Here is a 25,634-nt window from a genome sequence, read left to right as displayed (position 1 = left end):
AGCTGCTAAATGATGCAAAGAAGAATAACATAAGACTGACAGGAGTCAATTAAGAAACAGGAGAGAGTGCAGATAACATTAAAAAAGTGTTCACAGAAGTGATGGCAGAAAACTTCTGAAGCAGAGGAAAAGAACTTGACATACAGGAGTATGTATGTCATATATGCTCACTAGGCATATAGGACTCCAACTAGCCTTGATCAAAAAAAATCTACACATAGGGATATAATTGTTAATAGTCTAGAAACCCAACAGAAAAACAAAATTCTACAAGCAGTTAGAGAAAGGAAACAAATCACATACAAAGGAAAATCTATAAGAATCACAGCGGACTTCTCAGCACAAACCCACAAGGCAAGGAGAGCTTGGAGTGATGTATTATAATACATGAATAATTTCCTAAAGGAAAACAGCCTCCAACCCAGATTGATGTACCCTGCAAAACTATCTTTTAAAGTTGATGGAGAAATAAGATACTAAGATGACAAAGAGCACCTTAGGAACTTCATGAATACCAAACCAGCACTCCAAAAAATTTTAGACAATGTCCTAGGAAAAGACAACAAGGATCACAATCCCAGGAAGCCCAGCAGAATGAATCCATTGGGCACTACAAGAAATTAAACACTGAAAGAATAAATAAAATCAATAAACCTTTAGCCAACCTTATCAAAAAGGAAAGAAAAGGCTCAAATCTATGCAATTAAGAATGAAAAAGGTGAAGCCACAACAAATCCAGCAAAACTTCAGAGAATCATCAATACCTACTTGGAGAACCTGTACTCTAATAAAATGGAAAACACAGAAGAAATGGACAGATTCCTAGATACATACAAATTGCCAAAATTAAATGAAGAAGATATAGAAATTCTAAACACCCCAATAACAATGAGTGAAATTGAAATTGTAACAAAAAACTTACCAACAAAGAAAAGCCCAGGTCCTGATGGCTTCACTACTGAATTCTACAAAATATTTAAAGAAGAACTATGGCCATTACTCTTTAAACTCATCAAGGAAATTGAAAGAGAAGCAGGGCTTCCAAATTCATTCCTGGAAGCAAGTGTTACTTTGATCCCAAAACCAGGGAAAGACCCAACCCAAAAAGAGAACTACAGGCCAATCTCCCTAATGAACATAGGTGCAAAAATCCTCAACAAGATGCTGGCAAACACAATACAGAGGTTCATCAAGAAGGTCATACACCCTAACCAAGTCAGATTTATCCCAGGGATGCAAGGATGGTTCAACATCTGTAAATCAATAAATGTAATACACTATATTAACAGAGTCAAGGACAAAAACCACATGATCATCTCAATAGATGTAGGAAAAGCATTTGACAAAATCCAACACCCATTCATGATAAAAAAAAAAAAGCCACAGAAAATTGGAATAGAAGGTGTTTATCTCAACCTGACTAAGGCTATCTGTGAAAAACCAATAGCCACCATCATACTAAATGGTTAAAAACTGAAAACTTTCAAGCTAAAATCAGGAACAAGACAAGGATGCCCACTATCACCACTCCTGTTCAATACTGTTCTGGAAACATTAGCCATAGCAATTAGAAAAGAGAAAGAAATAAAAGGAATAAAGATAGGAAAGGAAGAAGTGAAACTGTTATTATTTGCTAATGATATGATATTTTACATATAAGATCCAAAAAACTCAGTCAAAAGTCTTCTAGACCTAATTGACAGATTCAGTAGAGTAGCTGGATACAAAGTCAACACTCAAAAAACAATAGCCTTCTTATACACAAATAGCAGACCCATTGAGAGAGAAATTTGGGAAATAATTCCTTTTACAATAGCATCTAAACAAATGAAATATCTAGGAATCAATCTAACAAAGGAAGCAAAAGACCTCTACACTGAAAACTACAGCTCTCTGAAAAAGGAGATTGAAGAGGATATAAAAAAAAAATGCAGATATCCCTTGTTCCTGGGTAGGAAGAACCAATATAGTGAAAATGGACATACTTCCAAAACTACTATATAGATTTAATGCAATGCTGATTGAAATTCCAACAATATGCTTCACAGAACTAGAGAAAACAATCCAAAAATTCATTTGGAAGCAGAAGAAATCTAGAATAGCAAAAGCAATTCTGAGCAACAGAGACATGGCTGGGGGTATCACAATCCCCAACTTGAAACTATACTACAAAGCTACTGTGATAAAAACAGCATGGTGCTGGCAAGGAAACAGACCTGAACATCAGTGGAATAGATTAGAAGATGCAGAAACAACTCCAGACATACTCAGCCACCTCATCTTTGACAAAGGAGCCAACTACCATCATTGGAAGAAAGATAGCCTATTTAATAAATAGTGTTGGAAAAACTAGATTTCAACCTGCCAAAGATTAAAACTAGACCCATACCTATCACCACACACTAAACTAAGATCAAAGTGAATTAAAGATCTAAATATTAAGACAGAAACACTAAATTGGTGAAGCCCGACTCACCTCCAATGCTGCTTGACAAAGTTCCAGCTGGGGGAAAAGGAGGGTGGAACACATCATACCCTCATGTTTTATTTTTTCTTGCCATAATGTTTACAATTGTTACTCTGGTCACAGGAATCATTGTGTTTGTGACTAACAACATATTCTCCACCAGGCAAATTGGCAATGCTGTATTGAGATCTGATCTGGCTCAAAAGTCCCAAATTCCTGTTTCTCTTAGTTCTATTGCCACACCCACTTCTAAAGAAACCTCTCCTAAAACTCCCTCTGTTTTCCTGCTACTATAACTCCTTTCTTCTATTGATGACTTTCTTTTTACTAAAGGGGTCTTATAAAGAGATTGAAAGGACAGATTTTAGATGTAAGAAACAGTGGGAAATGAGAAATAGAAAGAAAGTTAAGACAGATAAATACACTAAGGAGGCAAGTTACTCAGTTTTTCTCAAAGTACTGTAAACATCTCCTGCTCATGAACCATGAACCCAAATAACACTTAAGCAAGATGAATAGAGGTATAGAAAAATAGAGAGCTAATAGCAAACTATATTAACCATTGTGCAGTTTCTCAAGGGCAAGCTGATGACCACAAGTTTGACATTTAATTAACTAAATCTTGCTTGTACCCCCGCTGATATAGAGATTTTGATTAAGTTACCTTCTGTTCTGCTTAGGTGTGGGTAAATAAGGGGACAATTGTAATTTTTAAAATGTATTCATGATGTTCAATGAAATGAATCAGCTTAGGAAAAGTATACTCTGTTTAGCAAAAAATAACCTTTACTTCAATAGAAATTGCTAAGGCAACCTAAAATGTAAACATGTTCTGCCCAATGCCTCCAAGCTATTGCTTAAAGATATAAAAATAAATCAGACCCTGAGACTTATCAGAGGGAACCTGAACATCGCTTGTGAAGGTTCTTTTCTCACTCGCCGGCCCGGGACCTCTCCCCTTCCTACCCTGCATCGACTGCAGCTGGTCTGTGGCACTAAACTTGCTGGAAGATAAGTTAGGTAGAACTCTTGATGACATTGGCATAGGAAAAGACTTTATGAACAAATCTTCAGTACCATGGGAGCTAGCACAAAGAATCAACAACTGGGATCTCATAGTATTAAAAAGCTTCTGCATTGCAAGAGAAGCTAGCAACAGAGCTATGAGACAACCTACAATGTTGGAAGAAATTTTTAGCAGCTGTACCTCAGACAAAGGTCTACTATCAAGAATATATAAAGAACTGAAAAACATCAGACCTCCCAAATTCAAAGACCCAATTAAAAAATGGGCATCCGAAATGAACAGACATTTCTCAGACAAAGAAGTAAAAACAGCAAGTAAATATATGAAAAAATGTTCAACATCACTGGTCATTCGAGAGATGCAGATGAAAACAACGCTGAGATTCTACCTCACCCCACAAAGAATGGCTGCTATCAAGAAATCAACCAATAACAAATGCTGGCAGGGCTGTGGAAAGAAAGGAACCCTTCTCCATTGTTGGTGGGAATGTAGATTGGTGCAACCACTGTGGAAGTCAGTATGGAGATATCTCAAAGAACTAGGACTACAGGTCCTGTTTGATCCAGCTATTCCCCTACTGGGAATCTTCCCCAAAGGATTAAAAGAATCATACCACAGTGATATATGTGTACCCATGTTCATAGCAGCACAATTTGTAATAGCTAAAACTTGGAAGCAGCCCAAATGTCCATCAACTGGAGACTGGATAAAGAAGATGTGGGTTTTTTTATTAAATGGACTACTACTCAGCCATTAAGAATGAGAAACTGGAGACATTTATAGCTAAATGGATGCATATTGAGGCCATACTCTTAAATGAAATACATAGGACACATATGTGTAAATACCAAATAGTTTCTCTAGTGTGAGAAATTGAAAGTATAAATAAGGGAGGGGAAGGGGAAAAGGAAGAAGGGGAAGGAAAAATTATGCAAAAGAAAAAAAATGGAATCAAAGTCTGTGTAAATAGGAAAGGGTGGAGGGGGTGAAGGGGGCACAGGTAATGGGAGAAAAAATAAGAACCAAGATACATCATGTGCAGGTACAAGCACCCAATGATAAATGTAAATGTATTTTATACCTAAAATGTACCAGTAAATATATAAATAAATAAATAAAAGAAATTAAACACAAAAGGGGAGAATCCAACAGAAAAAAAAGTCATGGTAATGAAAAATTCTACTGAAAGTATCTGCAGCATAATCAGCCAATGTGTGGACAGATTATCAGATCTGTGGAGTTTCTTGCAAAACTCAATAGGTTAATCAATGTCTGCTTGGGTTGACTCAGAGGGTGGAAGACTGCTAACTCTGAGGAGCTTGGAACATCTTGAATATAGGATGTTTTCCCAACTTGAGCAGAGATGGGCCTTATGGGGAAAACAACAAAGCTCCCTGAGGGACAATCAGATAAAAGTTAGTGATTCAACCAAACTGTCACCATGCCTTGCTAACCTGATACAAACCTCTGCACTCAGCAAAACACTGCGCCTTTGTTGTTCATTGGTAAAACTGGAGTTTGAGTGAGCTCAGGGCTTCATTTTGGTGAAGTCCACTGACCAACCCTCCACAAAATTATTCTCCATCTCTTTTGTCTTCACTCATCTCTCTATCAGAGTTTGCTGGCCCAAACCTGGCAAGATATAAAGGACAGGTTTTCAGTTAGTGGTCATCAAATGGAAGGCTTCCTAAAAATAGCAACAGATAAAAAAAATTAATCCATTAGCTGCTAGATGATCCAAAAAAAGAATAGCAAAGATTGATTGGAACCAATGAACATGAGGAGATAACACAAAGGGTTGTGAGTAGCATGGAACATGTCAGGTCAGCCTGCTACAGACAGGCAGGTCTGTGGATGCCCTACCAAGGTTGCAAGTCCTGCAGAACGTGCCAAATTGGCCCGCTCGAGACAGGCGGGTCTGTGGATGCCCGACCGAGGTCACGAGTCATGCGGAACACACTGAATCAGCCCGTGCTGCAAGAGCAACCCATTGGACAAGCCCCCACACTCCTCTGTACAGCCATCTGGTTCCACACTACAAAGACAAAGAGGACACCAGACCACCAGACCATGGTACTGGGTCCCGCCACTCCCGGCCCAGAGGTAGGGGCTTCTGAGCCACCGTCCTACTGCTCCTGATCCAAAGGAAGGGACTTCCTGGCCACCATCACTCCCACTGCTCCCAGCCCAGAGGAGGGGGCTTTTGGGCCACCTTCTGTCCCGCTGCTCTTGGCCCAGACAAAGGGGCTTCTGGGCAACCATCCCTACCACCACTCCCAGCCCCTGTCCCACCTCTCCCAACTCGGAGGAGGTGATCCTCGGGGGCACCAACAACACCCCCCACCCCCCCAATCGAAATGAGAAAACACATAAATAAGTCTCAGAACTAGACTTCCAGATCATCTACAGCAACCCCAAAGGGAAATGAGATGGAACACTCTGATACCCAACAACCTGGACCCACTGAACTGGCAACAAAAGGGGATCTGGAAAAAATGAAATCAGAAATAATTTCTCAGAAAACAGGAGAGATTGTGCTCCTAGTGCAAGACATGATTAATAAATCTAGAGAGGAGCTGAGGAACATGATGGAATCCCAACATAGGAAACAAATAGAATCCATAAAACAGATGCAAATAGATTTCCAGGAGATGAAAAACTCCATTGAAAATCTGCACAGCAGAATGAGCCAGTGTGAGGACAGAATTTCAGATATAGAAGATAAGATTGCAATTAATGACCAGGAAAAGAAAAATTGCTTCAAAATTATAAGGGAACATGAGAAATCAATCCAGGAACTGCTAGACAATGCAAAGAAGACTAACATAAGACTGATTGGAGTCAATGAAGAAACAGGAGAGAGTGTAGATGACATAAAAAATCTCTTCAGAGAAGTAATGGCAGAAAACTTCCCAAGCAGGAGGAAAGAACTTGACATACAGATAAGTGAGGCATAGCAGACTCCAAATAGCCTTGATCAAAAAAAGTCTACACATAGGCATATAATTGTTAACATTCCAGAAACCCAACAGAAGAACAAAGTTCTACAAGAAGTTAGAGAAAAGAAACAAATCACATACAAAGGAAAGCCATCAGAATCACAGCAGACTTCTCAGCAGACTTCTCAACACAAACCATCAAGGCAAGAAGAGATTGGAGTGACATATTCTAAGCCCTAAAAGAAAACAGCCTCCAACCCAGATTGATGTACCCTGCAAAACTATCTTTCAAAATGGATGGAGAAATACGATACTTTCATGACAAAGACCACCTTAGGAACTTTGTGAATACCAAACCAGCACTCCAAAGAATTTTACACAATATCCTAGGAACAGACATTGAGGATCACAACCCCAGGAAGCAAAGTAGAATGAACCGATCTGGCATGACAAGAAATTAAATGTAAAGGGGGAGAACCCATCAAAAAGGAAAAGTCATGACAATGACAAGTCAATATGTTTCAGTTGTAACCATCAACATTAATGGTCTCAACCCACCAATCAAAAGAAATAGACTGGCAGAATGGGTCAAGAAGCAAAATCCAACAATATGCTGCATACAAGAAACACACTTCATTCAAAAGGAAACTCATAGACTGAAAGTTAAAGGGTGGAAAACAACACTCAATGCAATGGGAACCGAAAAAAAACCAGGAGTAGCTATCCTCTTGGCAGATCAAGTAGATTCCAAACCAACACTGATTAAGAGAGATGAAGAAGGACACTACATGCTTGTGAAGGGAAGAATCCAAGAGGAAGAGATGACAATCATAAATATTTATGCACCAGAAACTAGTGTGCCCGACTATATAAACCAAATACTAACAGACATGAAAAGTCATATGTGCACTAATACAACTGTAGTGGGGGACCTCAATACCCCACTGTCACAAATACATAGATCAACTAGACAAAAAATAAGTAATGAAATACTAGAAGTCAATTGAACTCTTGAAGAAATGAACTTAACAGATGTTTACAGAGTCTTCCACCTCACAAAATCAGAATACACATTCTTCTCAGGTGCAAATGTGTCATTCTCCAAAATAGGCTACATACTCACACATAGAACATGTTTAAGTAAGTGCAAAGGAATTGAAGTTATCCCCTGTATATTATCAGACTATAGTGTGATGAAATTGGAGATCCATAGCAAAAGAAACTGGAAAAATTTCATAAACATGTGGAAATTGAACAACACACTTCTGAATAACCAATGGGTCACAGAGGAAATTAAAAAAAAAATCAGACAGTTCCTTCAATTAAATGACAATGACAATACAACAAATCGGAATCTATGGAACACAATGAAAGCAGTCCTATGAGGGAAATTCATAGCAGTGAATACACATATTAGGAAAACACAATGAGCCCAATTAAACAACCTGATGCTGAACCTCAAGCTTCTAGAAAAAGAAGAGCAGGACAATCCCAGAGCTCATACAAGGGAGGAAATTATAAAGATCAGAGGAGAAATCAATGCAATGGAGACTAAGAGAATGATACAAAAAATCAATGAAGCCAAGAGTTGGTTCTTCAAAAGAATCAACAAAATTGACAAACCTTTAGCCAACCTTGTCAGAAAAAGGAAAGAAAAGGCCCAAATCCATGCAATTAAGAATGAAAAGGGTAAAATTACAAGAGACCCAGCAAAAATCCAGAAGATCATCAGTACCAACTCCCAGAACCTATATGCCAATAAGATGAACAACACAGAAGAAATGGACAGATTCCTAGATACATATGAATTACCATACTTGAAGGAAGAAGACCTTAAAATTCTAAACAACCCAATATCAACCAATGAAATTGAAAATGTCATTAAAAACTTACCAACTAAGAAAAGCCCGGGCCCTGATGGCTTCACTGCTGAATTCTACAAGACATTTGGAGAGGAACTACTGCCACTACTGTTTAAACTCTTCAATGAAATTGAAAGGGAAGGAATACTCCCAAATTCATTCCTGGAACCCAGCATCACCTTGATCCCCAAAGCAGAGAAAGACCCAACCGAAAAGGAGAACTATAGGCCAATCTCACTAATGAAAATAGACGCAAAAATCCTTAATAAGATACTGGCAAATAGAATGCAGATCATCAAGAAGATCATACCCTGATCAAGTGGGATTCATCCCAGGGATGCAGGGATGGTTCAACATACGCTAATCAATCAATGTAATACACTATATCAATAGAGTCAAGGACAAAAACCATATGATTATCTCCATAGATGCAGAAAAAGCATTTGACAAAATCCAACATGCATTTATGATAAAAACCCTACAAAAAGTTGGAATAGATGGTCTCTACCTCAAACTGATAAAAGCCATCTATGAAAAACCAACAGCCAGTATCATACTAAATGGTCAAAAACTGAAATCGATTACAATAAAATCAGGAACAAGACAAGGATGTCCACTATCACCACTTTTGTTCAATATAGTTCTGGAAACATTAGCCACGGCAATTAGACAAGAGAAAGAAATAAAAGGAATAAAGATAGGTAATGAAGAAGTCAAATTGTCATTATTTGCAGATGACATACGACCCCAAGAACTCCACCAAAAGTCTTCTAGACTTAATAATCAAATTCAGTCAAGTAGCTGGTTACAAGATCAACACATAAAAATCAATAGCTTACCTCTACACCAATGACAGACTCACTGAGAGAGAAATAGGGAAAATAATTCCTTTCACAATAGCATCCAAAAACTGAAATGCCTAGGAATTAACCTAACGAAAGAAATCAAAGACCTCTTCTCTGAAAACTATGGCACTCTGAAAAGAGAGATTGAAGATGATATCAGAAAATGGACAGACATCCCCTGCTCCTGGGTAGGGAAGATTAATATAGTGAAAATGGCCATACTTCCAAAACTGCTATATAGATTTAATGCAATTCCAATTGAGATCCCAGCAGCATACTTCATGGACCTTGAGAAAACAATCCAAAAATTCATTTGGAATAAGAAGAGACCCAGAATAGCAAGAGCAATTCTAGGTAACAGAGACATGGCAGGGGGTATCACAATCCCTAACCTGCAACTACACCACAAAGCTACTGTGATAAAAACAGCATGGTACTGGCAAAGAAACAGACTTGAGGACCAGGGGAACAGATTAGAAGATGCAGAAACAACTCCAGACACACTCAGCCATCTCATCTTCGACAAAGGAGCCAAACACCCTCACTGGAGGAAAGATAGCCTCTTTAATAAATGGTGCTGGAAAACTTGGGCTTCAACTTGCCAAAGATTAAAACTAGACCTGTATCTCTCACCATGCACTAAACTAAAATCAAAATAGATTAAATATCTAAATATTAAAATAGAAACTCTGAACCAGCTGGAACAGAGGTTAGGTAGAACTCTTGAAGACATCGGTGTAAGAAAAGATTTTATGAACAAAACCTCAGTTGCCCATGAACTAGCACAAACAATCAACAAGTGGGATGTCTTCTTATTAAAAAGCTTCTGCACAGCAAGAGAAACCACCAGCAGTGTGAAGAGACAACCCACAATGTGGGAAAAAATCTTCACCTGCTGTTCCTCAGACAAAGGTCTACTATCTCGAATCTATAAAGAACTTGAAAAGATCAGACCTCCCAAATTTAAAGACCCAATCCAAAAATGGGCATCTGAAATGAACAGACATTTCTCAGACAAAGAAGTAGAAATAGCAAATAAATACATGAAAAAATGTTCAACATCACTGGTCATTCAAGAGATGCAAATGAAAACAATACTGCGATTCCACCTCACTCCAGAAAGAATGGCTGCTATCATGAAATCAACCAATAACAAATGCTGGCAGGGCTGTGGGGAAAGAGGAACCCTGCTCCACTGCTGGTGGGAGTGTAGACTGGTGCAAGCACTGTGGAAATCAGTATGGAGATATCTCAAAGAACTAGGACTGGAAATCCCATTTGACCCCGCTATTCCAGTGCTGGGGATCTTCCCCAAAGAATTGAAAGAATCATACCACAGTGATACATGTGCGCCCATGTTCATAGCAGCACAGTTTGTAATAGCTAAAACTTGGAAACTGCCCAAATACCCATCAACTGGAGACTGGATCTAGAAAATGTGGTGTTTTTATAAAAGGGAGTACTACTCAGCCATGAAAATGAGAAATTAGAGACATTTATAGCTAAGTGAATGTACATTGAGGCAATACTCTTAAGTGAAATAAATAGGACACACATGAATAAATTCTCAATAGTTTCTCTGGTATGAGAAACTGAAAGTGTAAATAAGGACTAAATGTATAATAAGTAATGTGAAATAGGAAGAAAAGGAGCAAAGGGGAAGGAAGTGGGAGGGCTAGGGGAAAGGATAGAAGGGAACGGGATTAATATGAGAAAATGGAAAAATAGGAACAAAATCTTTGTAAATAGGGAGGACTGGAGGGGTTGAAGGGAGGGCTGGGCAAGGGTGAAAAATAAGAACCAAGAGACATTATGTAAAGGTGCAAATTTTCAATTAAGAATGTCATTATATTGTATACCTTAAATGTACCAATAATTAGAATGAATAATCGATAATGCAAAATAAGAAGAAAAGGTCCAAACCGGTAGGGGTAGTGGGAAGGGCAGAGGAAAGGAAAGAAGGGAAAGGAAAAATGCTGAGAAGTGGAATAAAATGGAAATAAATCTTTGTAAATAGGGAAGAGTGGAGGGAGTGAAGGGAAGGCTAGAAAGGGGGAAAAATAAGAACCAAGATGCATTATATAAAGGTACAATTCCCAATGAGAAATGTAATTGTGTTGTATACCTAAAATATACCAATAAAAGAATTTAACAAAACAAAAAAGATAGCACAAAGGACATAAAAATCAGTTTACAGAAGTAAGGGCAGAAAAATTCCCAAGCATGGAAAAAGAATTGGACATTCAGATATGTGAGGCATACAGAAATACAATTAAACATGATCTGACAAAAACTCCACCAAGGCATATAAAATCAAGACTTCAAATATGAAAAGAAGAACAGAATGCTAAAAGCTATAAGTGAAAATAAACAAATCATCCATTACAGAAAGCCCATCAGAATCACAGGAGACATTTCAACACAAACCTTAAGTCAATAAGAGATTCAATGAAGTATTTCAAGCATTAAAGAAAAGAACCTCCTTGCCGGGGATTTACCTCAGTGGTTCTGGCACCTGCCTCATAAGTGCAAGGTCCCAAGTTCAATTCTAAGTGCCAAAAAAAAAAAATAAAAGAACCTCCACCCAGATTGATGTACCCCACAAAATTACCTTTCAAAATTGATGGAGAAAGAAGATACTTCGATGACAAAGAACACTTGAAGAAATTCATGAGCACCAAACCAGGATTCCAAGAAATTATGAAGGATATTCTAGAAAAAAACAATGAATACAACAACTGCATGAATGCCAACAGAATGAATCAACCAGGCAAGTCAAGTAATTAAGCAAAGGGGAAAGAAAGAGAACCAACAACAGGAAAATAACTTCACAAGGATAAGTCAATACATATCAGTTATGAATATCAATGTAAATAGTCTCAATTGACCAATCAAAAGAAACAGACTACCAGAATGGATCAAAAAACAAGATTGAACAAAATGCTGCAAAGAAATAAAAACATTTAACTCAAAGAGAAATTCACAGACTGAAAGTCAAAAGATAGAAAACAATATTCTATGTGATAGGAACTCAGAAAAAGGCAGGGGTAGCTATTCTATTTACAGTCAAAGTAGATTTCAAGCCAAGACTGATCGAGAGAGACATAGAAAATCACTACATCCATGTTAAGGGAATAATCCAAGTGGAAGAGATAACATTAATAAATATATATGCACCAAATATCAGCATACCCAACTATATAAAACAAATATTAACAGACATGAAAAAATCAAATAAACACACAAATACAATTGTAATGGGGAAACTCAACCCCACAATCACAAAAGGACAGATCAACTACACAAAAATCAAAGAAATATCAGAACTGAACCAAATTTTTCAACAAATGGATTTAGTAGATATCTACAGAGTGTTCCACATCACAACATCAGAATACACATTCTTCTCAGCTGGACATGAGACATTCTCCAAAATAGACAACATAGCTCATAGAACATGCTTGAGTAAATACAAAGGAATTGAAATTATCCAATGCATATTATCAGACCATAGTGCCATGAAATTGGAAATCAATGACAAAAGAAACCATAAAAACTTCATAGACATATGGAAATTAAATAATATCCAACTGACTATCACATCTGGGTCACAGAGGAAATTAAAAAAGAAGTTAGACAGTTTCTACAATTAAACAATAATGCCAATACAACATACCAGAACTTATGGGATGCAATGAAAGCAGTCCTATGAGGGAAATTGATACCAATGAATTCCCATATCAGAAAAACAGAACAAGCTCAAATACCTTAATGTTGAAACTCAAACATCTAGAAAAAGAACAAGTCAAGAGCAAAGCTCATATGAGGGATGAAATAGAATAGGATATCAGAAAATAGAAAGACATTCCTTGTTCCTGGGTAGGAAGAACCAACATAGTGAAAATGGCCATACTCACAAAACTGCTATATAGATTCAATCCAAACCCAGTTGAAATTCCAACAGCATACTTCACAGACCTTGAGAAAACAATCCAAAAATTCATTTCGAACAAGAAAAGACCCAGAATAGCAGAAGAAATTCTAGGCAACAAAGACAAGGTAGGGACTATTACAATCCCCAACTTGAAACTACACTACAAAGCTACTGCATTAAAACACACACACACACAACACAAAAAAACCCAACATGATACTGGCAAAAAAATTTTTAAAAATTAACTTACATGAAAATAGACATCAATAAATGTTAATGATTGACTGTACTCTGAGTATATTCTCTTATTACCAGAACTAAACAATACTTTAATTAAGTGATAAAACTAATAATATTCCAAGCCAAGTGTGGTGGTGCACACCTGTAATCCAGGCACTCTGGGAGGCAGAAGCAGAAGAACTGCAAGTTTGAATCTGGCCTAGGCAAATCAGCAATTAGGGAGACCCTGCTGCAGAATAAAATGGGGATGGGGTCGGAGGTCTCGTCTTCTTCCCCAACAGGAGACCGCGCAGATAGGCTGTGGCCCAGATGTGGGGCTGCAGGGCCGGGGCCTTGCTTCGGGCATGGGGATGGCGGGTGGCGGGGGGCCCCCCCGGAAGGAGACTGCTAAACGGCAACGCTGCCTCACAGGCAGGAAGCAGTGCGCCCCAGTGTTGGAAGTGCGGCAGCCCAGGGGCCCCTGAGCGCGGTTGGGGCGGACCGGACTCCTCTGTCCGCAGTGCCGCGAGCTGCAAACACCTGACCCCACCCGAGACTACTTCAGCCTCATGGATTGCAACCATTCCTTCAGAATTGACTCCATCAAGCTCCAGCATAGGTACCAGCAACTACAGCGTCTTGTCCATCCAGATTTCTTCAGCCAGATGTCTCAGACAGAAAAGGAATTATCAGAGAAGCAGTCAACCTTGGTGAATGATGCCTATAAGACTCTTCTGGCCCCCCGAGGCTCCATGGAATAGAAATTCCTGAAGGGACAGATTATGAAATGGACAATCAGTTCCTCGTGGAAATAATGGAAATTAATGAAAAACTTGCAGAAGCTCAAAATGAAGCTGCCATAGAAGAGATTGAATCCACTGTCAGAGCTAAAGAGAATGAATTTACTGAACATGTGAGCAAAGCTTTTGAACAAGATGACTTTGAAAAAGCCAAGGAAATTTTAACAAAGATGAGATACTTTTCAAATGTAGAAGAAAAGATCAAGTTAAAGAAGACTCCCCTCTAATTAACTGCTAAAGTATTAAAAGTAAAGTGTCCCCCCCAAAAAATACAACAAAAACAAAACAAAAAAATAAAAAAGTTCCCATCGGGTGTGATAGCACACACTTCTAATCCCAGCACTCAGGAGTCTGAGGCAGGAGGATCACCATGAGTTTGAGGCCAGTCTGGGCTCCGTAATGAGTATAAGGCCATCTTGAACTACATAGCAAGACCTTGTCTCAAAATACCAAAAGCAAAACAAAACAAAACAAAAAAATAAAGTTCCTATATATTTTTAAAAAATGAATAAAATGGGGATGGGGCTGGGATATAGTACAGTGTGAAGGCACTGGGTTCAATCCTCAGTAGCAAGAGAAAAAAAATCTATCTGCTTGGAAAAGTAATCACACTAATTCCAACAGAGATGAAACAGAAGTTATCACATTATAATCAATTTTAAAATTAGAGCCTTCTTCTGCTTCTGCCTCCCAGAGTGCCTGGATTACAGGTGTGCACCACCACACTTGGCTTGGAACATTATTAGTTTTATCACTTAATTAAAGTATTGTTTAGTTCTGGTAATAAAAGAATATACTCAGTGTACAGTCAATTCATTAACATTTATTGATGTCTATTTTCATGCAAGTTAATTTTTTTAAATGAGTATATATTCCTGGTTGGTATAGTATCCTACACTTATCTATTAGCGTCGCATTAATTTGGGAGTTGAAATGATCTTCCAGAGACAGGAGAGTTGGGTAAAATAAAAATATTTATTGCCAGGCAATGGCCAGCCTCAGGAAACAAGTCCTTACAGATGGACCTCGAGCTAAGACAGTTTCTCCTTTTTATACCTTCCTCGCAGCCTATAGGGCAGCTTAAGTTGTGGTTATACAGAATGTGGCAAGGGTGTGATAAAGCCGCAGTAGGCAATTTTCCGTGGTTTCAAGGTTGGGACCTTATATAAACAAATCTCAAGGCTGGTTTCTAATCTTTCCAGGCACAGGGTGCCCCACAAGTCGGGGAAGGCCCACCCGGAGTTTCCAAACAGGGACAAGTCGACACAGACGGGGTTTTAGGGGTAGCCCCCACAAAGTACATAAACAGTGCATTATTGCTATATTAAGCTGACACAGAGTTCACGAACAAATATTTTACAGCAATTATCCATTCCAAGTTATGTTTGGCAGCTCTTTCTACCTCATTAGCTTAAACTTATTAGATATGCTATTGACATCATCTTTATAATTACTAATTCTACTTCATTTATTAGTTTGTGAAGTATTTAAGAATCTTAGAGTACATATATAGTATATATATATAAATTCAATGTTTTGTCTATTTTTTGACTTTATTAGTGCGTATTTGCCACACATAATGATTACATTCACTGTAGGAAATCAATACATGTACATAACACATTTCTTTTTTCTCCTTCCCTCCACCCCCTTTCATTATTTCAGCATCAGATTCATTTATCTTATAAGATCTTATGAAGTTAATTATAATCATTCTCTATAATATACAGATTAAAAACCAAGGTAATAGACCAAAGAACACATAAAACATGTAAGACAATTGTACTAAATCAAGGCACTTTTAGATGCATTTTGATACTACATTTTTAAAATCACTCATGGTCCTAATTATGTCTTGTTTAGTGGTGTTTCCATTTATAGTGTAAGTATCTCCCTATAAATATCAATGCATATCACATTGATAAATATTTCATTTAGTATTACCATCGTTCCACAAGCTTTTTTGATTGGGTTGGTGGCCTTTGACAGTTAGATCTGATCTTCTCTTTCTGATCACCCATGACATTGGTAGGCCCAAGTGAAGAGTCAGAAAAAGTTGACTTCAAGTCCCTGAAAACTAACCTAGGCAACTGTTAGCATAATAATCTACATAGTCAACAAAGGTAGGGGTAGACTAACGCCTTAAAGTTCAGCTTTGGCACCTCTAATATCACTGGCTCTTAAGTCAACTAAGAGCAAGTGAAGCAATAGGAATCTTTAGGTTTATCTTTAATAACATCAATATTTATTATGAAGGGATTGTGGTTCTGCTTTACAGATTGCCAGACATCTGAGGTAATTCTAGGAACCTGGTCAGGGTATTTTGTGGGAAGAGATTTTCCTCAGTAAAATTAACATATGTCATTATTTTAATAGGTCAGCGGAAATGGAAATATGTGACCACCTTAATGATAACAAAACAAAGTTGATATTTTTTATATTAATTTTAGTAACAACCACCAAACATTGTAAGTCACACAAATAATCTCCCAAGGGTAAATATGTAGCGAAGTGTGGTATATCCATACATGAAATACTACTTGACCATAAAAAAGCAACAGCATGGATTACTGTCAAAGATATTATGTAGAATGAAGAAAGGGAAATTCTGGCTACATCCTGTAAGCTGCTAGTTATGAAACATTCTGAAAAAGGCAAATCTGTAGGGACAGAGAATAGATAAAGGTATGCAGGCATTTAGAAGAGATGAAGGTTTTATGACAAATGGGAAGCATGGGCAGTTTTTGTCTTTTACATCTTCTCTGCATCCTGAGGGTGGTAGAGAATACATGAATTAGTCTTATGCTAAACTCAGAGAACTATACGTGATATTTGATCCTTTTAACTCAGTTTCTATTAGAGTAAAATCTGAAGAAAAATAGGTGCAGGAGAGTCTCATTATGAGGATGTAAAAATTGTATTTTTAAATGTCAGTATTGTGCTTATTGGTAAAATATGAGCAAATTCTCCATTTACAAAGATGTCAGTTATCAAAATTACTTGACATTTTGAATTTTTAAGCCATTTAATTGAATAAGCTAACACAAAAAGTGTTATAAAGAATTAAAATCAAAAAGTAAAATAATCATTATAAATAATTATATGTAGATAATATGATATTCTGTTTTTAAGACAAGAGAATGAGATTAAAACACAAGGCACATGTGATAATGGCACATGAGGCCTTTCACTCAGAAAACAAACCAAAATATTTATTGTGCCTCATGGTATAGAGGTTAACCAAGCACCAAATATCATTACAAAGTTAAGAACCTTTAATTTAAGCACTTAAATTGCAGATTCTTTTCCACATTTTCTCCAACCAGATTCCCACCGTATGCAGATTTCATCTTCCTGCTGATGTTGAGTCTGAATTTTGGGCAGAGGCTTCCTCTGTGAAGGGATCATTGTTCTAGCTCACTGTTGGCGTTTTCATGCAGATTTGGACAAATATTTTAACATCTCAAAATCTCAGTTTCCTCATGTGAAAAATACTTTTACATGAGGATGTATATTAAAGTGATAAAGAAAGCAGATAACCTGCCACAAAAACATGGGATCTTCCTATTGTAATGATTATTACAGATGACCACTTTTTATTTCACACTTAGACATCTTACTAAAATTTCTCCAAAAGAAGGTAATGTATGACAATGGGAGAACATGAAAGTCTGTTACAAACTTGAACTTGCAATTTTAAGGGAATTCTTTGTGAAAATAAGCCCTGAATAAAGTTCTTTTTAAAAAATTTTTTTCCTGAAACTGGAAATTGAACACAAGGATTCCTCACTAAACCTCACCTCTTTTAAACATTTTTTTTAAAAAATTTGAGATGGGATCTAACTCAGTCGTAAATTGCCCTGGCTGAGCTCAAAGTTGTGATCCTCCTGCTTCAGCCTCTCAGAGTGCTAGGATTACAGTTACACCAAAAGTTCTTCCTTTCTAAAAATATAGGATTCTAACTTATTGAAGACTAAGCCACACTGATCACAAATTACATGACCTTGTTTCCTTCTTTGCACTCCAATACATAAATCTAAATTGTCTTGAATTTTTCACTATTTTATTAAATCATTTTTAGTTCTACAAAGCAATTTTTTTTTTTTTTTTTTTTTTGCAGTACGGGGCATCAAACTCATGACCTTGCACTTGCAAGGCAGGTGCAGTGCCACTGAGCTAAATCCCTGGCCTTCCGAGCAATAAATATTAATATTACATACAAGTAACTAAACTTCTCATATTAATTGTATGGTAGTCACCCATTAGTTACTCTAAAATTCTGTTCATATGAAAAGTTGGTTGTTTTCCTCTATAGCAAAATCCAGATACATGAGAAAATAAAGTATAACTAAAAAAAAAAATTCTCCTAGTGTTATGACCAACTAAAACACTCTCCTCAGTCATGATTTGGTATTCTTGTATATTCAAGTTTAAATGCATTGTGGAATATACCAGAAAACAACATTGAAAAAAATGATGTACCCAGTGGTTCATGCCTATAACTACAGACCTCCAGGAGACTAAGGCAGAAGGGCTGCAAGTCCAATTCCATCCTAGCCAACTTAATGACTTATGGAGTCCCTGTCTCAAAATTTAAAATTCAAAAATGTCTTAGAAATAGCTCATTGTGAACATCTTGGTTTCAATCCCCAGTATTGATAAGAAAAGTAATTTCAAATACATACATGCATCTAATAATAATTATTATATCCCAAGAATTATTGAACTCATAACTAATAATATAGATGGGATAACTGAAGTAAGCAGCTTCATAACTTGGATGATTTTTTAAGCAATCTTATGTTGGGATGTATATTTGAAAGTGTGCATTTAGAGTGATATTCAATACTCTTATTCTGCATTTCTAAGATGTTGGCACATCTACATGAGAAATTTTCTTTTCTACAGATAGAAATATAATAATACCTTGGTTCATGAATGCTTCTGTTCACGAGCAACTCAGTTCAAGAACAGAAATATTTGGCAAAATTTTGCTGCTATTTTTGAACTCCACATTAGATGATGAACACGACCTCAGCCATCTTCCCTACACATACATGAACACAGCCATCTCCCCCAGAATCATGGAATGAATTAAGTTCATGAACCTAGGTGCCACTGTACAAAGTTTATTTTTGAATAACTATGTTTCATACGTATGCATATATATGCTGTATATTATGGGTTTCTCATTAAAATCTCAAAAAAGTTAATGATGACCCAGAGTTCTATCTATCTATCTATCTATCTATCTATCTATCTATCTATCATGTATTTGACCTCTTATGTTTAAGCATTGTACATTGACATCCTTCTGCGTATGCAAACATGTATACTTGTAAATGTACTGCTAGCATTGTAAAGTGTTTGGTTAGGGCTTATTCCAAACACACATCTATAAAATTCATGAATTAAATACAATGGAGGAATATTGGGAAACTACAAACTCATAACACAAAAGAAATTCTTTTGAACAAATCTTCCTCAACAATATGAAAAATGATCCTGAAATGCTTCAGGGACCTGAAGATTCTGCACCTTTGGCCCTGCATCTCAGCCACCACAGAACTGAAAGAGAGGCCTGTCTCAGCTTACTGTTTCCCAGAATCAGAACAAGTAAGTGGCCTAAAGGAAAAGCAATTCCAATAGACTGTTTAAAAAAAATGATGTGGTCTTCCTCTAGAAATTCAAAGCTTGAACTCTGCATGATAAAACAGAATAAGTAGATGGTATAAAGTAAGGCGAAGGTGATCACAGTTGGCATGGCCTCTATGTGGGCCTTGGTGCTGACATCTCTGGACCCCTTGGCATTGCACTGCATCCTCTTCAGATGTCTCCATAGGGAGAAGATGAGCAGAAGAAAAGCTGTCAAGGACACAATAAATGGTATGAGCATGAACATAGAGTTGGTGAATAAAAGAAGTCAGAAAATTGTTTAGAGTTCTTCAAACTGGAACTGTAAGATATATTTCTCTTAGATCCATCAAGCCAGACATTAATTTGTATGTCTATAGCTATGATATTGAAAAATAAGAAAACCAGAGACATCTGCAATGTCACTAAAACCACTTTTTTAATTCTCCACTTTAGATAAAGAAAAATAGAATTAGAGAAATTGGCTATCTTGAGAAAATAAAAGATGCTGAGGCATGTAGAAAGCCAGATTCTAAAATGATTGGTCACAATCCAGGTAATAGTAATGATCATTCTGAATACTTGTGCAGTCTTCAGGAAATCTGGGTATTTTGCATACAGCCATGTGTACTACTGTACTGAGCAGAGCAGAACAGTTCTGGAGATGGCCAAGGTAGTGAGGATTTGATCAACTGGAGAGATCTTCCTTCTCTTGACCCTGTCCACACAGTTCACCAGTGCTATGAAGCTATTTCCTACAATTCTAGTGATGGAGTCCACAGTTAATATGATTGTAAAGATGCTCTTTAAAACACCAGCCATTTTCTGGGAGAGAATGCAGCAATTTCAAGTTTCACTGCTGAAAATTAGTTACTGTATTAGTTGAAAATGTGTTGTACAATTAATTTTAGAAAATTCAAAAGTATTCTTCTTTTACAAACTCATGTACACAGTGCCAATCCAGGAACCATCAAGATTGCCTAATTTCTGCATTCACATTTTCTTCATAAAAATCCTGTATTTTTCTAGACAGCCCAACCGAGTTTGATCCAGGTCCTGTGTGATTTGCACACAATAGTCTTTTGTAGTTGATGATGAAGGCAATGCTGTAATCTCATGAGCTAACATTCAAAGAAAGATAAATTTATTTGCATGGCTTTCAGTTTTTGCCTAATCTATGTATTTCAGTCTGGCAATGTGACTCCTGAGCAAATAGTATTACAAAATTATAAGGTATACACTGAGCAACAAAATGTAAATTTGTATATGGAATATCCTAAATCCTGAGGATTTATAAACACTTCTAAGTTAGGTATATATAGGAGCCTATGAATATACTCCCCTTCCTAAAAAATGTCAGAGTTGTGTAATAATCTCTTAGACATCATTATTACTAAAATATTGGGTACTGAGTGATAGGTCTCCCACTACCTCAGAAGCTATTATGTATAGTAGCTGCCCTCTTCCTATGGTGCCTTGCCCCCTCCCCTGTGTGATGTCATGCCAAGATGGTTGCTCCCACCAAAGAATAAACCCTTCTTCCCAGCATGCCCCTGTTCCCGCCTAGAAAGTAACCTAATACTCGCTCACCTCCTACCATCTAGTGACATCATCGGCTCCTCTATTCCCTAGTCACAACCTCACTCAATCCCGCCTCAGCCCCTACAAACCCCACTTCAGTCTCTATAAAAGACTCTCCCTGCCCCAGCCATATTGCTTTTGTCTCTCCTTTGTTCAGAGACAGCCCGGCAGATCTATTCCCCTAATAAAGGCTTGTTGTGGCCTGGTCTGGTCTTGGTTTTTGGCCCTTTTACCTGACACTGAGGATAATACTTATCATTTTACTTTTTAATAGGGCCTGTGCACACACATGCACACACATACACACATATTTATGTGAATCCATTTCCCCTCCATATCCACACCAAAAAATCAAATAATCAGATTTTTCACTGATTCCACATTTATTATGAATCTAACACATATTTAGTGCATTCATAGTTGCTAACACTTTGTTTCAAAAATATTTCTAAGTTAATGATATAAATGTTAAGTGTAAATATTCATTTAACTTTGAAGACATTTTTCTGTGTATCTGAATAAGGTAGAAATCCTGTGGCAATCTTAAGCAAATACTGAAGTGAATGAGTTGATCCACACAGGAAGAATATTCCTCATTCTCTGCCTCTACCTTACCCAGAAAGGCACATTGCTCTGTCAGAACCAGAAACTTTCGGAATTTATCCACCTCCTCCCACTTCCTACCAATGTTTTCTCCACAACCACCACTACAACCAATAAGATAGATGAAGGATGATATTCTTGCTTGGTCTTGTTGGGGCATAAGGAGTAGGACAGGATTGCTCTTTCTCAATAGCTAAGGAGTAGAAAAAGAGCCAAGCAAAGAAAATGCAGCAAAGGCTACTGTAAAGAGCAGAAAAACATTATCCTATATTTCAGAGATGGTAGAAAACAATAAGAGGTACTGATTATAAAGAACTGATCATATACCTACTCCCCAACAATAGTCAGCAAACAAGGTTAATCCACCAACTTACCATCAGTGTAGAAGCAGTCAGTCAGTCCCCTGTTGTCAGCTTCCCAGCACTGGTCAAACAGCTGAGATAATCAAAAGGAGGAAGGATTTCTTTTGTTTCACAGGCACAGAAGTTTCAGTCCATGATCAACTGGTTCATTCCTTTTGTGTCTCCGATAGGGCAAAATACCATGGCAGGAAATGTGTGGTAGAACAAAGCTGCTTTAGGGTCAGTCACAAACCAAAGAAAAGGAAAAATGGATGGGGTCCTAACAACCTCTAGGAGGGCACACCTCCCATGAACTAACTACTTGCCACTTGGCCTTACCTCCTAAAGGTTTGAAGAGGTTCCACTTATGCCGTGAGCTGGTGATCAGTCCTTCAGCGTAGGACTTTGGGGGACCTTTAAGATCAAATGATAACAGTTCCTCTGGCTTCTTCCAGTCCAGGTAGCAAAGAGCTCGGCAAAGAATGTGAGCTCTGCAAAGAAGACAAAGGAAAATGCAAACAACCCTGGGGTGGGGCTGTGTGGAGTGAGAACTGGCGCTGGAACTTTATGGGCTTTTAAGAAAGAGGCAGAAATTGAGTTCCCAGCAAAGGCCTCACTCGGCCCTGAGGAGCTCTTCCTGAGATCTTACCAGTGCACCTGGCCCTCTGGATTGGAAATCCTTTAGACTTCCACCTGAACGACATCTCCTAGGGAAAGACATCCTTCCCAGTCATGGTGAGGATGGCATCATGGATAATTCTCAAAAACTACATCCAGAAAACAAATCAATCTCTCACAGAGGGGCAGTGTTTGTACTCATTTTCATGTTAATGTTATATCTAGCTGTACTTAAATGAAGTTAGTGTACTTATCTTTTTATTTGTGACAAGTTTTATACATTGTGTACTCAGGTGTAAATAATCAAAATCTCCACGAGCCAAACCTAAGATTGTCTATGTACCTCTCCATTTAGTTCATTACATGGACAATAATATGTCTATAAGCTTTATTATCATTTTTAATTATAAAGCATTATTGTTGAAAGGTACTAATTCTCATCATTTTGTTTTTTTCTAATCTTTGATTTATTAGCATTCATTCATCTGTCTACTCTCCCAGTGAGATTTATCTTTCCCTTGGCCTCGGGGACATTGCTGTCTTCTTTGTCTCTTTTTAGGAATTCCTTAAGCATTTTCTACAATGCTGGTCATGAATTTCTTTAGTTTATAGTTATTGTGGAAGGTCTTAATTTCTCTTTCAGAAGGGTAATCTTACATAATATAGTGGTCTGGACTGGCAATTATTTTCTTTCAGCTCTTGAAAAACTTTCTCTTAGCACTCCTACCACTTAGGGCTTCTGTAGAGAAATCCATTTGTTATACTAATGGTTTTGCCCTTACAAATGTTCTTGTGATTCTCTCCAAGAGCTTTTATTTTATTTTTTATTTGTTTGTTTGTTTTTTATTAAATTCTTTTATTGGTACATTGTAGGTATACAACACAATTACATTTCTCATTGGGAATTGTACCTTTACATAATGCATCTTGGTTCTTATTTTTTCCCCATTCCTAGCCCTCCCTTCATGCCCTCCACCCTTCCCTATTTACAAAGACTTTATTTCCATTTTTTCCATTTCTCATCATTTTTCTTTTCCCTTCTTTCCTTTCTCCTGCCCCTCCCACTACCCCTACCCCTTTGGACCTTTCCTTCCTATTTTGCATTTTTGATTATTCATTCTAATCATTGGTACATTTTAGGTATACAATATAATGACACTCATCATTGGAAATTTGCACCTTTACATAATCTCTCTTGGTTCTTATTTATCAACCTTGCCCAGCCCTCCCTTCAACCCCTCCAGTCCTCCCTATTTACAAAGATTTTGTTCCTATTTTTCCATTTTCTCATATTAATCCCATTCCCTTCTATCCTTTCCCCTAGCCCTCCCACTTCCTTCCCCTTTGCCCCTTTTCTTCCTATTTCACATTACTTATTATACATTTAGTCCTTATTTACACTTTCAGTTTCTCACACCAGAGAAACTATTGAGAATTTATTCATGTGTGTCCTATTTATTTCACTTAAGAGTATTGCCTCAATGTGCATTCACTTAGCTATAAATGTCTCTAATTTCTCATTTTTCATGGCTGAGTAGTACTCCCTTTTATAAAAACACCACATTTTCTAGATCCAGTCTCCAGTTGATGGGCATTTGGGCAGTTTCCAAGTTTTAGCTATTACAAACTGTGCTGCTATGAACATGGGTGCACATATATCACTGTGGTATGATTCTCTCAATTCTTTGGGGAAGATCCCCAGCAGTGGAATAGTGGGGTCAAATGGGACTTCCAGTCCTAGTTCTTTGAGGTATCTCCATACTGATTTCCACAGTGGTTGCACCAGTCTGCACTCCCACCAGCAGTGGAGCAGGGTTCCTCTTTCCCCACAGCCCTGCCAGCATTTGTTATTGGTTGATTTCATGATAGCAGCCATTCTTTCTGGAGTGAAGTGGAATCTCCGTGTTGTTTTCATTTGCATCTCTCGAATGACCAGTGATGTTGAACATTTTTTCATGTATTTATTTGCTATTTCTACTTCTTTGTCTGAGAAATGTCTGTTCATTTCAGATGCCCATTTTTGGATTGGGTCTTTAAATTTGGGAGGTCTGATCTTTTCAAGTTCTTTATAGATTCGAGATAGTAGACCTTTGTCTGAGGAAGAGCAGGTGAAGATTTTTTCCCACATTGTGGGTTGTCTCTTCACACTGCTGGTGGTTTCTCTTGCTGTGCAGAAGCTTTTTAATAAGAAGAGATCCCACTTGTTGATTGTTTGTGCTAGTTCACGGGCAACTGAGGTTTTGTTCATAAAATCTTTTCCTACACCGATGTCTTCAAGAGTTCTACCTAACCTCTGTTCCAACTGGTTCAGAGTTTCTATTTTAATATTTAGATATTTAATCTATTTTGATTTTAGTTTAGTACATGGTGAGAGATACAGGTCTAGTTTTAATCTTTGGCAAGTTGAAGCCCAATTTCTCCAGCACCATTTATTAAAGAGGCTATCTTTCCTCCAGTGAGGGTGTTTGGCTCCTTTATCGAAGATGAGATGGCTAAATGTGTCTGGCGTTGTTTCTGCATCTTCTAATCTGTTCCACTGGTCCTCAAGTCTGTTTCTTTGCCAGTACTATGCTGTTTTTATCACAGTAGCTTTGTAGTATAGTTTCAAGTTGGGGATTGTGATACCCTCTGCCATGTCTCTGTTACCTAGAATTGCTTTTGCTATTCTGAGTCTCTTCTTGTTCCAAATGAATTTTTGGATTGTTTTTCTCAAGGTCCATGAATTATGCTGCTGGGATCTCAATTGGAATTGCATTAAATCTAT

The 25,634-nt window shown here is 37.5% G+C and overlaps 1 protein-coding gene and 1 pseudogene across 1 annotated transcript; one reads left to right on the top strand and one right to left on the bottom strand.

Moving 5' to 3' along the window:
• Nucleotides 1-14,064: 14,064 nt before the first annotated feature.
• LOC101708176 (iron-sulfur cluster co-chaperone protein HscB pseudogene) lies at nucleotides 14,065-14,345 on the top strand (annotated as a pseudogene).
• Nucleotides 14,346-19,608: 5,263 nt separating this feature from the next.
• On the bottom strand, nucleotides 19,609-20,549 carry LOC147827514 (taste receptor type 2 member 14-like). Its single transcript, XM_087214225.1, is given in 2 exon segments — nucleotides 19,609-20,018; nucleotides 20,021-20,549. Coding segments are annotated over 2 exon segments (939 nt in total).
• Nucleotides 20,550-25,634: the final 5,085 nt, after the last annotated feature.

The sequence above is a fragment of the Heterocephalus glaber genome, unplaced genomic scaffold (assembly GCF_053883595.1).
Source record: "Heterocephalus glaber isolate CG9 unplaced genomic scaffold, H.glaber_assembly_v1.0 deba00001444, whole genome shotgun sequence".
Taxonomy (NCBI): Eukaryota; Metazoa; Chordata; class Mammalia; order Rodentia; family Bathyergidae; genus Heterocephalus; species Heterocephalus glaber.
This window is presented reverse-complemented; position numbering and strand designations above follow the sequence as displayed.